Source organism: Halichoerus grypus, chromosome 5, assembly GCF_964656455.1.
Source record: "Halichoerus grypus chromosome 5, mHalGry1.hap1.1, whole genome shotgun sequence".
NCBI classification, from domain to species: domain Eukaryota; kingdom Metazoa; phylum Chordata; class Mammalia; order Carnivora; family Phocidae; genus Halichoerus; species Halichoerus grypus.
The window spans coordinates 181,576,845-181,588,832 of NC_135716.1; the positions used below are offsets into that span (position 1 = coordinate 181,576,845).

An 11,988-nucleotide genomic window follows, 5' to 3' on the forward strand; every position below is an offset into this window, starting at 1 on the left:
ATAAAGAGAGTGAGGTGATTTGAAGCAGAGCGTATGATTGTCATTCTGGAGAACTTGGCAGAGTAGACGGCCCTCGCTGACTTCTGCCCCTCAGAAAATCTTGCTCGTTTCTACCACACAATATCCAGGACCATCCCTAGAGATGAGTGCTTTGGGTTTAAGAATTGCTCTTTTCCATGTGAACCCACCCATTCACCCCCTCCTCCCTTAGCTCCATATTGACCCCCCACACAGCGAGGGACAGCCAGAGGTGCCTGTGCTTGCCAGGGCCTGGTATTTGCCATAATGCTGGTGGTGAGGTCTGCTCCTGAGGCTCCTGCGTGTGTGCTGGGGTCTAGTCTCACCAGCCTCCGGTTTGGGTGGGCAGATGTCTACACTGCGCAGTGGTCGAAAGAAGCAGCCAGCCAGCCCTGATGGTCGCGCCTCGCCCATCAATGAAGACATCCGCTCCAGTGGCCGGAACTCGCCCAGCGCTGCCAGCACCTCTAGCAATGATAGTAAAGCAGAGACAGTGAAGAAGTCAGCCAAGGTGAGGTGCCCGTCCCCAAGGGTGGTGGGCCTGCTTGGCCCTGCCTCTCATTAAAACCCCAGGTTGCTGGAGTTGATGTTCAGCTCCCTCAGATAAGGGCTGCAGGATGTTCCTGGAGGCTCCCTGGGCATCAGCATTGCCCTAGACTAGGGCTGCAGACTGCGGCCTGGGGTCTAGGGTCTGGAGAAAGGGGGTCCAGTGCAGCTCCCAGCACTGACCTTTGGGGGCCGTCTCTGCCTTGAGTTTCCCAAGGCCTCAGGGGCAAAGGGTAGGGTGTAATTGGAAAGGCTCCTCCCTCCTTCCCGCCCTCCCACCCCCCAAGCCAAGTTACTTCCACCCCCAGATACTTGTTTTTTCCTGGCCTCAGCTAGTCCCTTCCAGAGCTTTCTTGCTTCTGGAGATGGAGCTCCGAATTCGGGAGCAAGGTGTCAGCAAACCATGGTCATTTACCCGCTGAGGCTGATGGGACATCCTCCCTTGGCCTGATGCCCCTCTTGGGCTTTCCCACCGCAGAAGGTGAAGGAGGAGGCCTCATCCCCCCTGAAGAGCACCAAGCGCCAGCGGGAGAAGGTGGCCTCTGATACAGAGGAGGCCGACAGGAGCAGCTCCAAGAAGACGAAAACCCAGGTGAGCTGCGCAGCTGAGCCACTGTGACTGTGGCTGGCAGCTCACGCCCCTTGAGAGGCCTGGAGCCCACATTCTTCCTGGGGCCTAGTGGGGCCCCATCTCCTAGGGAGGGACCTAGATTGGTTCCCGAGACTGGCCGGGTCAAAGGAGGACCTGCAGTCTCTGGGGCCAGGCTTGCCGCCTTGTTCGCTAGCAACGCAGGGCAGCAAGAGGCTCTGCTGTCCCAGGGCTTCATCCCTGCCATCTCTGGCCCTAGGAGATCAGCCGGCCCAACTCGCCATCGGAAGGCGAAGGAGAGAGTTCGGACAGCCGCAGCGTCAACGATGAGGGCAGCAGTGACCCCAAAGACATCGACCAGGACAATCGCAGCACGTCCCCCAGCATCCCCAGCCCCCAGGACAACGAGAGCGACTCGGACTCTTCGGCCCAGCAGCAGATGCTGCAGGCCCAGCCCCCAGCCTTGCAGGGGGCCCCCGGTGCGGCCCCTCCAGCGACCTCCACCGCCCCTCCAGGAACCTCCCAGCTCCCCACACCAGGGCCCGCGCCCTCTGCCACTGCAGGCCCTCCACAGGGCTCCCCCTCGGCCTCCCAGCCCCCCGGCCAGCCGCAGGCCCCGGCAGTTCCTGCTCCCCATGCTCATATCCAGCAGGCGCCCTCCCTGCACCCACAGCGGCTGCCCTCACCACATCCCCCGCTCCAGCCTCTGACCGTGCCAGCTGGCCAGACCGCCGCCCCACCTCACAGCCAGCCCCCTCTGCATAGTCAGGGCCCAGGTGGCCCTCACAGCCTCCAGGCCGGGCCCCTGCTGCAGCACCCAGGCCCCCCTCAGCCCTTCGGCCTCCCTCCCCAGGCCTCCCAGGCGTCAGCTCTCCCTCACGCCTCCTTGCAGCCCGCAGCCTCACAGTCAGCGCTGCAGCCCCAGCAGCCCCCACGGGAGCAGCCCCTGCCGCCGGCCCCCTTGGCCATGCCCCACATCAAGCCCCCACCCACCACACCCATCCCCCAGCTGCCGGCCCCCCAAGCCCACAAGCACCCGCCTCACCTCTCCGGGCCCTCGCCCTTCTCCATGAATGCCAACCTCCCACCCCCTCCAGCACTGAAGCCCCTGAGCTCCCTGTCCACACACCATCCCCCCTCAGCCCATCCCCCTCCCCTGCAGCTCATGCCTCAGAGCCAGCCCCTGCCCTCCTCCCCTGCACAGCCCCCAGTGCTGACCCAGAGCCAGAGCCTGCCTCCTGCTGCTGCCGCTCACCCCCCAGCAGGCCTCCACCAGGTGCCCCCCCAGCCCCCATTTGCTCAGCACCCCTTTGTCCCTGGGGGACCTCCTCCCATCACCCCTCCAACCTGCTCCTCCACCTCCACCCCACCTGCGGGACCTGGCCCCTCGGCCCAGGCACCCTGCTCTGCTGCTGTTCCCTCGGGAGGCAGTGTACCCGGGGGGACAGCGTGTCCGCTCCCCACGGTCCAGATCAAGGAAGAGGCTCTGGATGATGCTGAGGAGCCTGAGAGCCCACCTCCCCCACCTAGGAGCCCGTCCCCCGAGCCCACTGTGGTGGACACCCCCAGCCATGCCAGCCAGTCAGCCAGGTACTGGCCCCCCAGGAATGCGGGCACGGCCAGGGCAGGGACGGGCTGGGCAGCTGGGGCAGGCTGCGGCTTCGGCGGGGCCCCAGCGAGAGACGTGGCCTTCTTTAGGTTCTACAAACATCTGGACCGTGGTTACAACTCGTGTGCGCGGACAGACCTGTATTTCATGCCTCTGGCGGGATCCAAACTGGCCAAGAAGAGGGAGGAGGCCATCGAGAAGGCCAAACGGGAGGCTGAGCAGAAAGCACGAGAGGAGCGGGAGCGCGAGAAGGAGAAGGAGAAAGAGCGCGAGCGGGAACGAGAGCGGGAGCGGGAGGCAGAGAGAGCAGCCGTGAGTTGGGGGTCAGCCAGGCAGCGGGGGGTCCCTCCCCAGCTCTGCTCTGCGGCTCACTCTCCGATGCACAGCCCCATCCAGGGCACAAGGGAAGCTGTAGGCACAAAGCAGACTGTCCCAGCAGCGGCTGGACCATGTCCTTGCGGCCCAAGCCTGTCCCTGGCCATGGCTGGGGCCTGCTCTTGGTGTTGGGTGGATGGACCACGTTGGCTGGCCAGTGCGGGATGGCAGCAGGGCCAGGCTCAGCTCTGCAGAGTGAGCGCCTGCCCCTCACACCTTCCCTTCCTTCAGCAGAAGGCGTCCAGCTCAGCCCACGAGGGCCGCCTCAGCGACCCCCAGCTCAGTGGTCCGGGCCACATGCGGCCATCCTTCGAGCCGCCACCAACCACCATTGCCGCGGTGCCTCCATACATCGGGCCCGACACGCCTGCCCTTCGGACTCTGAGCGAGTACGCTCGGCCCCACGTCATGTCACCCACCAACCGCAACCACCCCTTCTACATGCCCCTCAACCCCACTGACCCCCTGCTGGCCTACCACATGCCCGGCCTCTACAACGTGGACCCCACCATCCGGGAACGGGAGCTCCGGGAGCGGGAGATCCGGGAGCGGGAGATCCGGGAGCGGGAGCTACGGGAGAGGATGAAGCCAGGCTTCGAGGTGAAGCCCCCGGAGCTGGACCCCCTGCACCCAGCCACCAACCCCATGGAGCACTTCGCCCGGCACAGCGCCCTCACCATTCCCCCCACTGCGGGCCCCCACCCTTTTGCTTCTTTCCACCCGGGCCTGAACCCCCTGGAGAGGGAGAGACTGGCCCTGGCGGGCCCCCAGCTGCGGCCCGAGATGAGCTACCCTGATAGACTGGCGGCCGAGCGGATCCACGCCGAGCGCATGGCATCACTGACCAGCGACCCTCTGGCCCGCCTGCAGATGTTCAACGTGACTCCACACCATCACCAGCACTCACACATCCACTCGCACCTCCACCTCCACCAGCAGGACCCCCTCCACCAAGGTGGGTGACCCCCGGGCTGGGCTGTGAGAGGGCGCTGTGGGTTGAGTTCTGGTCTAACAAGGCACAGGGCAGAGGCAGAGCCACCGTCCAGAAGCAGAGGCGGTTCTTTCCTGAAGGAATCCCTCATTCCTGACAGAGCTGAGAATGGTCTGCGTGTGTCTGGGAACCCTCTCGTTGCTTCCCTCACCCGCAGCCTTTGTCTCCGCCCAGCCCCTCTGTTCTCCAGAGCTGCAAGTCCCCAGAACGCTGAGTCACCCTGGGGCCCTTTGCTTGCAGTTTCCTGGATAAAGCTTAGGTTCTTGGCCCCGTGCCTCCGGTGCTGGGGATAGCGGGAAGCAGCCTGTGCTCCCGGAGTCGGCTTAAAGGCAGGAAGTGGGGCCTGAGGAGCAAGGCAGGGCGTTGGAGCCCAGGTGGAGGCAACTGAGACACCCAGGGAGGCTCTAGGGTATCTTTCAGTGAGAACTTAACAGTCCTTCTGTTCCGTCTTTGGGTACAGGGCCTTGGCTCATCTGGTCAGGGCCACCCAGTCCCATCCGTTCTGGGAACGAGAGCTCCCAAAGTTCTGCCGACTGGCCAGCTGGGTTAAAGGCAGAGACAGGTACAGCTGGGGTCCCTGCTCCGTCTATCGCTCTGCAGACCGGCTAGATGGGGTGGGAGGAGCTGGGCTGCACTCGGGGCCCAAGGCCTGCCGTGGAGTCCCAGGGCACAGCCCACATGCAGGACTTCACAGTGGCCAGACCTGCCTCCGTGCTGGGGAGGAGGGTGACTGATAGAGCAGGGCCCAGAGGTGGGGAGGGCAGCACCTTGCTTTCCACCTCTGCACCGAGCCCTGATGTGGGGAGCCTGGACTCTGTCCAGGCAGGTCGTTCTGGGGAAGCCTGGGAGTTGTCCCTTTCACTCCATGGTCCTGACACCTGGAACTTTGATGCCAGCCGGCATGGGCTGTCTAAGCCCCTGTGTAACCAGTGGATGTGTCTTAGTGCTGTTTGAGGACAGGCAGTCATTCGTCCATCTGACAAATAGTTCCGGAGCACCTGCGGTACGTCAGGCGCAGCTCTAGACGCTGGTAACGAGCCCGTCCGTCTTACCGTCCCCATCTGGAGGCGGGCAGGCAGTGTATCTTGGAGTGTGAAAAGCAGGCCGGGTTCTGGAGGACAGCTAACCAGGGGGAGGGAACAGGGGAGCTGGGAGCAAGGTTGTAATTAGAAAGCCATGAGAAAGCCTTGTCAAGAAGGTAACTTGGAGTGGGCTTGAAGGTGGGAAGGGACATCTGCAGGGAGGGAGGGACAGGGGCCCAGGGCCCAGAGAGGAGAGAGCAGGGCTTAGTGAGCCTCTTCCCTGCCAACGGCACGCAGCATCTGGCAGCACCCGCTCTGCCGACCCCCTGTGGGTTCTGTGGGTGAAGGGCCGGCGAGGCGGCCCTGGGGTCCCTGTGGACCTGACAGGTGCAGGGCAGGCCTAGAGTGTTCGGCCAGGTGGGCTCGGATGATCAAGGGTTCTCAGTAAAACAGCGTGGAGGAGACTCTGCTTGTAGGGGTGCAGGGTGCTCAGGAATAAGAGGAGGAAATAGTGTGTGAACTTACCTCTGTGATACTTTCTGGAACTTTTCTGCAGGTTGGGGTGGGAGCAGCCACTTTGGGTCAGGATTTTTGGTGGCCCTGGTGGCCAGGAGCCGGCTGTGGTGAGACGGAAGTCACTGGTAATTACGGCCGAGGAGGGCGGACACGGCGAGAGCCCCAGGGCCCTGCACCACTTGCATCTGGATTTCTGCCTCTTTTTTAGGTTCAGCAGGCCCAGTGCACCCACTGGTTGACCCCCTGACTGCTGGCCCTCACCTGGCTCGCTTTCCCTATCCCCCTGGCACCCTCCCCAATCCTCTGCTTGGACAGCCCCCCCATGAGCACGAGATGCTTCGTCATCCAGTGTTTGGTAAGAATGCGCCTGGGGAGGAGGGGCCGGTGTGAGAGTTGGGTTGGTATCTGATGTCCCGTTCATTCATTCATTCATTCATCCACGTATTCAACAAATACCTTCTGTGTGCCAAGAATCCACCTGGGAACCAGGCAGGCAAACCCCTGTCCTCAGAGAGCTGGGGGTGAATGAGTACAAATGAGTCCTTAGAGCCAGGACAAGGACAGTGTGAGGTGAAGGAGTGACAGAGGCGCTGAGTCTAAACCGAGAGTTCAGAGTGGGCCTCTGTGAAGAAGGAAGAGCCTGAAACCTTGAGGACGAGGGAGTGCATATTCCATCCTCCCCTGACCTCCACCCCCAGGGTCAGGGGATCCAAGGGACAGTACTTTGGGCCTCCTCTCTCTCCTGGGGGGGGGGGGGCGCTCTGCTCCACGGCCCCTGCAGAGTAAGTAGGCTCTTGCTCCTCCCCGCAGGGCTGTCTCCTGACCTGACCTCCTTGCTGGCCTCATCCTGGCCACTCCCCTGGCCTGTCTGTATTGAAGGCTGTTTTGTGTTTGGCAGGTACCCCCTACCCCCGAGACCTGCCTGGGGCCATCCCACCCCCCATGTCTGCAGCCCACCAGCTGCAGGCCATGCATGCCCAGTCAGCAGAGCTGCAGAGACTGGCCATGGAACAGCAGTGGCTGCATGGACACCCCCACATGCATGGTGGCCACCTACCAAGTCAGGAAGATTATTACAGGTGAGGTGGGGCGGGGCCAGAAGGGGGTGGGGGCTCGCTGTCTGAGCCCAGGCTCCCATGTACCCCACCTGTGGGCCACTGACCCAGCCTAATGGTCGCCCCTCCTGGCCGTGCCCACAGTGCTCCTCCCATATCAGCAAGTGCCAGACTCCTCCCCATGGCTCTGCAGGCCCCGGCCTCTCGGCCCTGGAGGGGACTCCCACGGAGCCATCTTGATGGGAGGGAGGGGGGGGGGGAAGGTCACCTGCATGGGAGGCCACTCCGGTCATCTGCACCTTCGAGCTGCATGCCTGGTCCCACCTTCCCAGGCCTGGTGCTGAATACTTTCTCCCTTTGTTTTCTTTCTAGTCGACTGAAGAAAGAAGGTGACAAGCAGTTATAAGTTATTTATTTGTTAGCGCTGGCTGTGGAAACCCCAATTCTTGGGGGGAGAAACAGGACTTTTTACATACAATACGAGCTACAAAAGCAAAAAGAATATCTTCTAAAGATTTCTTTATATATTTAAAAACCCCACCACTAAAAATGTTATCAGCATAATAGTGTTTGTTTGTAGAGAGGATTCCTTGAGACTGGTTTGGGTCTCCCTGCATGACAGTCCCCCAGAAACTTAGTGAGTCCTGGACTGGACTGAACATTCAGAAAACTTTCCCTGCAATCTTGGGGTTTGGCTTTAGTTTTCTTTTCCTTCCTTGATTTCTTGGTAGGTGCTAGAATCCAGTTCACACCCTTCACTGTGCGTGCAGACACACTCAGTTACGTGTGTTCCAGAACCCACAAGGTTTGCAGATAGGTGGCATATGAGTTTGGAATCCAAGAGCTATAATTTTTAAAAAAACTTTTATTTTAATACATTGTAGGAGATCTTCATAATTTGAGAAAGTTCTGCAGCATGGCTTTTTACGTCTGTAAATAAATAATTTTAGAATGGCATTTTTTTTTTTCTTCCACAAACTATTCTGATCTATTTTTTCCAGCCATGTCACTAATTGTGAATTCCTACCAGCTATTGACAGAATACAGAGTTGATTTTTTAATAAAAAGTTATATATAATTATCCCTTTAATTAAAGGGAGCAGATGGGCGTTACTAATTGCAAACGGGCAGAGGCTTGGGACGCGGTGCGGTCACAGCAGTGAGCATCCAGGGGTCTGCAGGGATGATGTTACGGACCGTTTCTTTGTTTTGCTGCCTTGATTTTCACTTCTGTCTGTTCCTAGCTTGTGCTTTGCCAGAGGTGCGGATATCTGTTAGATGAAACCGTTTTTATTTTGTCCCAGGAGTGCAGGAGTTAAATTTCCACCTTGTTCTGTCTCTGCAGGATAGAAAGCACATGTTTCTGTGTGTCTGATTGTAGATTTCCTTCTAGATTTCTATGCACACACATTTGGTTGTTCTGGATGAACTGCCTTTTTAAATACTCTGACAATTTCATAAACATTCTAGAAAATTCAAGAAAACACCATTCCTTACAAAGAACTCAGCACACACACTTGCCAGAGGAATTTGTTTTTTTAAAAAAAAAAAACAAAACTCTTTTGTGTGTGTCATCATTAGGATCTTCCTGTGGGGAGGCCAGGTCCTCCTGGCCACGCAGCTGGAGGCCCCGGAGTTGGCATGGTTGTGGGTGGTGGCCTGTGCATCTCCCCCAGGAGCAGGTCCATGCGTGGTGACCCACGTCGGATGGGGACACCATTTGAATCCCACTGTTTCTCCTGGGAGTAGGAACAAGAGTCGCAGCCGCTGACGTGGAATGAGAAGGCAGGCTTTCTTGCACCTGGGAGCTGCCAGTCTGAGGGCTCCGGCTGTTACGCGGAGCGTCCACCTCTCCTTTCTGAGTTGCAGGCATGGTGTGCTTTCTCCAGGGTGGAGGGCGGGGGACCTGGGGATGTCTGCACCTGGGGATCCGGCCTTCTGTCAGGGTGCGATCTTTCCTGTTCCATCCCCCCCCCAGACTCGAGGGCCGCTTCTGCCATTGTGTATGGTAGTCCCATCGGAGAGCTGCCGGATGACGTGGCAGAGCGCACGAGGGTCGGTGGGTGTGGGGTGTGGCCAGGACTGGGGCTCAGTTGGGGACAGGACCAGAAGGCTGGCGCGCTGACCCAGAAGCCATCAGGCATTAGCTGAGATTCAGGTTCCGGACCCAAACCTGCATCAGGGGCATTTCCAGTTTCTATTAAAACTATGTTTGGTTTCAGTTGGGACAGACAGGATTGTTTTGTCTGCTAGGAATGTTCTGGAAATGTTTGTCGCTTTTCTCTTTCATTTTCTCCTGTTCCATTTCTGCCTTAACTTAGCTCCTTAGAGGGAGGCGAGCTCAAAGGAGCCCTGTGTCCCCAAACTCAGGCCACATGGGCAGGAGGCACTTGTTTCCTCTGGGGGCAGGGCTGGCCCTCCTGCAGCTCCTGCCTGAGGCCCCCACCTCCTCTGCATCTCTGTTTTCCTTTTGGTGGAACACAGTGCCTGCCATTCAGTTAGACCTTCTTGACCGCCTCTCTGTGTCATCCGTTTTTCCAAAGAAGAGACAGAGTGAAGTACTTAGAAGTCTTTACTTGAAGACTGTCTGAAGGTGTTTTCTCGTTAGGTTTTGGTTTTCCCCCATATCCCAAGGTGAAGCACTGAGATTCTTCCATTTAAGAACCTACGACCTGAAACCCTCACCTGGTCAGCCACAGTTTGTTTAAGAGGCCCCAGACCTTCACAGTGTCTTTGAAGCCCGACCCCTTGGTTTCCTTTTGGATTTTCCTTCCTTTTGTTTGAAGTTTGGTTTTGCTTTTCTGTGTTCTGTACGTATCTTGTTGAATGTTGTCCAGATTGAGCTTCATGTTCCACTGCGGCAGCAGAGTGTACATCCTGATTTGCTACGTTTATATATATCTTGAAGCTAAGTGTATATATGAGTAGTTTGCCATGAGATAACACAGTGTAAACAGAGTAGACACCCAGAAATCGTGACTTCTGTGTTCTCTCCATTTGAGTATTTTGTAATTTTTTTGAAATATTTGTGGACATAAATAAAACCAAGCTACACTACAGCAGCTGGGTGTTCACCAGTGGACTGTGTCTCATTCCTGGGAGTGGGTGGGGGTCTTGGCAGTTGCCCCTACCTAGGTCCCCCAGGCTGGGGAAGGGGCAGAGGGGAGAGTTCGGGTCTCAGCTGTTTCTGGCACACTGCTTCCCTACCCTCCAAAGCACCTTCCGGATAGATTCTTCCTGCCGTGTCTGGTAGGAAGGGTTTCTGTGGTGAGTGCTCTTGGGGATGCTCCGACCTGCTGGCTTGAGATAATCGGGACCCACAATGAGCTTACCCAGGCAGCAGAATGGGCCCGGGGGATGACAGCACTGGGACCGTGGACACCCTCTCCTCACTCAGATTCCTTTCTCCCCCTGCCCCTCACCCACATCTCTAATTTGTGGACACCCTCCATGGTGAACAGGCATGTAGCTCCTTCCCTGCTTAGAGGAGAGGTCTTGAGCTGCCCGCCGGTGCAGTGGCCGCCACCTCCTCCTCCCGTCCCCCCTCTGCCTCGCCCTGAGGCCTGCCCGTGTGGCAGCCCACCCTCAGAGTGGCCCTCCGGTGAAGGGATGCATTCCAGCTGGTGGCCTGCAGGGTGTGGGTGTGGCCGTGAGGGGGCAGCAGTCATCAGAACGGATTCGGGCTGAGCTTTCGGACACTGTCGGGCATTTTCGTAAAGCTTCAAGACTATCCCTGGAAGTTTATATGCTTGCCTTTCCGTCTGGAATATGGGTTTCTAGATGCCCTGGGAGACGGAGCAAGAACAACCCTATCGATAAACTGCCCTCAAACCAGGCCGACACTGCCTAGTGGTGGTAAAGGCCTGGGGAACGGCTTGTGTCACTACCGAATTGAAGACGAGACAGTTTCGCCAGCCAGGGGACCCCGGGGGGGCATACACACCGATGCCCCTAGAAGCAGGTCCGTGTTCTCTGACAGCAGGAGTCCTGCTCAGCGACTTGGGTAACCCGTTGGGGATGAAGTTGAGGGGTCTGCCAGAGCAGACGTGGGGGGCACAAGTGACTCTCATCCTGGGTCATGAAGGCAGGATGGGAGTGGCAGGGGGTGCGGAGGGAAGGGTCAGCGGCCGACTTCTTACTAGACCGCGCTCTTTATCAAAACAGCCTTTGGTAGGCCTAGATGTATGAACCACAAATTCCAAGTAGGTTAAAGGATAAGGCGTCAGTGTCTGAATGAAAGTATAGGTTTATGCTGCAGAAAAGACCCTCGGATCAGAGCTGCACAGGTGGTCCTAGTTTCTGAGGTGTGGACAGCTGTGGCCGTTGTCCCCACCCTGCCATGCGCCCTTTCTGGGGCCGAGAGCCTGCAGCAGCGGACATCTGGATTCACGAGGAGGACAAAGCGTCTGCCGTCCAGCCACCGTGCCCCTGGCCGCGCCCTGGCCTCTTGCCGCTTGGATGAACTGGCACTGGAGTCCCTGTGGGTGGATCCTCAGCTTGGGCATGGTGGCTCAGCAGCCCCTCTGGTCAGGGGGCTGAGAAGCGGGAGTTACGAAAACGGCACTCGGCAGGGCTGGCTGCGTGGTCGCCGTGTTGAGAAGTCTCTGTGGTAAGTTCAGGTGAACCGGGCGGCTCATGTACGCATCCCCTGTGCAGGCTGAGGCCACTTACCCGCGGGGTAAGGATGCACAACAGGGCACCAGCAGTGACCTCCCACGTTGACACGGAGTCGCGAGACCCTCAAGTACCAGGCATGTGAAGCCGAACAGTTGTGGGTGCAGGGGCTGAGGGTGAAGGTCGGGGCCCGAGTGCTTCTGCGTGGAAGCTCACGAGACATTTGGGGGGTCGCCCCCTCACCGGTGAGACCCTGAGCGGTGTGATCTGGCGCCAACACAGATTTCAGCTATCACCCTCGGCCTCTCCCGGCCAACCCAGTCGGCTCCCGGACTCAAAGGCTGTGGAATCCGAACAGGCCCAGTTACACCAGACAGCTGGGGTCGAGCCACAGGCCCCACGACCAGTGGAAGTATCTGTCCTGCACTTGACCCCTGAGCTGTGGAGACACCAAGGGGCAGACCTCACCACACCTTGGCCTCCCTGCCCCCTCCCAGGGAGAATCAGCCAGACGAGCCTGCCGGGGAGGCGGCCGCGGGGTCGGCTGTCCAGTGGGACTCCTCGGGCTGCAGGAGAGCGAGCTCCCTGGAGTCCTGGGACTGCGGGTGGGAGGCCCGGCCTGGCAGGAGTCCGGCCGTCGGAGCTACAGAGTC

At 58.8% G+C, this 11,988-nt stretch overlaps 1 protein-coding gene across 11 annotated transcripts in view; it reads left to right on the forward strand.

Annotated features, from left to right (window-relative positions):
- The window catches only part of RERE (arginine-glutamic acid dipeptide repeats), a 415,927-nt gene extending 406,144 nt beyond the window's left edge, over window positions 1–9,783 (forward strand). For 10 of the 11 annotated variants that reach the window (XM_078073818.1, XM_078073819.1, XM_078073817.1 and 7 more), the window contains 8 exons: window positions 368–529; window positions 1,043–1,156; window positions 1,413–2,743; window positions 2,852–3,074; window positions 3,372–4,092; window positions 5,875–6,021; window positions 6,565–6,745; window positions 7,094–9,783. In XM_078073818.1, coding sequence (XP_077929944.1) covers window positions 368–529; window positions 1,043–1,156; window positions 1,413–2,743; window positions 2,852–3,074; window positions 3,372–4,092; window positions 5,875–6,021; window positions 6,565–6,745; window positions 7,094–7,127 — 2,913 coding nt within the window. In that variant the 3' untranslated portion in view covers window positions 7,128–9,783. The remainder of the gene's footprint in view (window positions 1–367; window positions 530–1,042; window positions 1,157–1,412; window positions 2,744–2,851; window positions 3,075–3,371; window positions 4,093–5,874; window positions 6,022–6,564; window positions 6,746–7,093) is intronic. The other variant, XM_078073823.1, reaches the window with a different exon arrangement.
- Window positions 9,784–11,988: the final 2,205 nt, after the last annotated feature.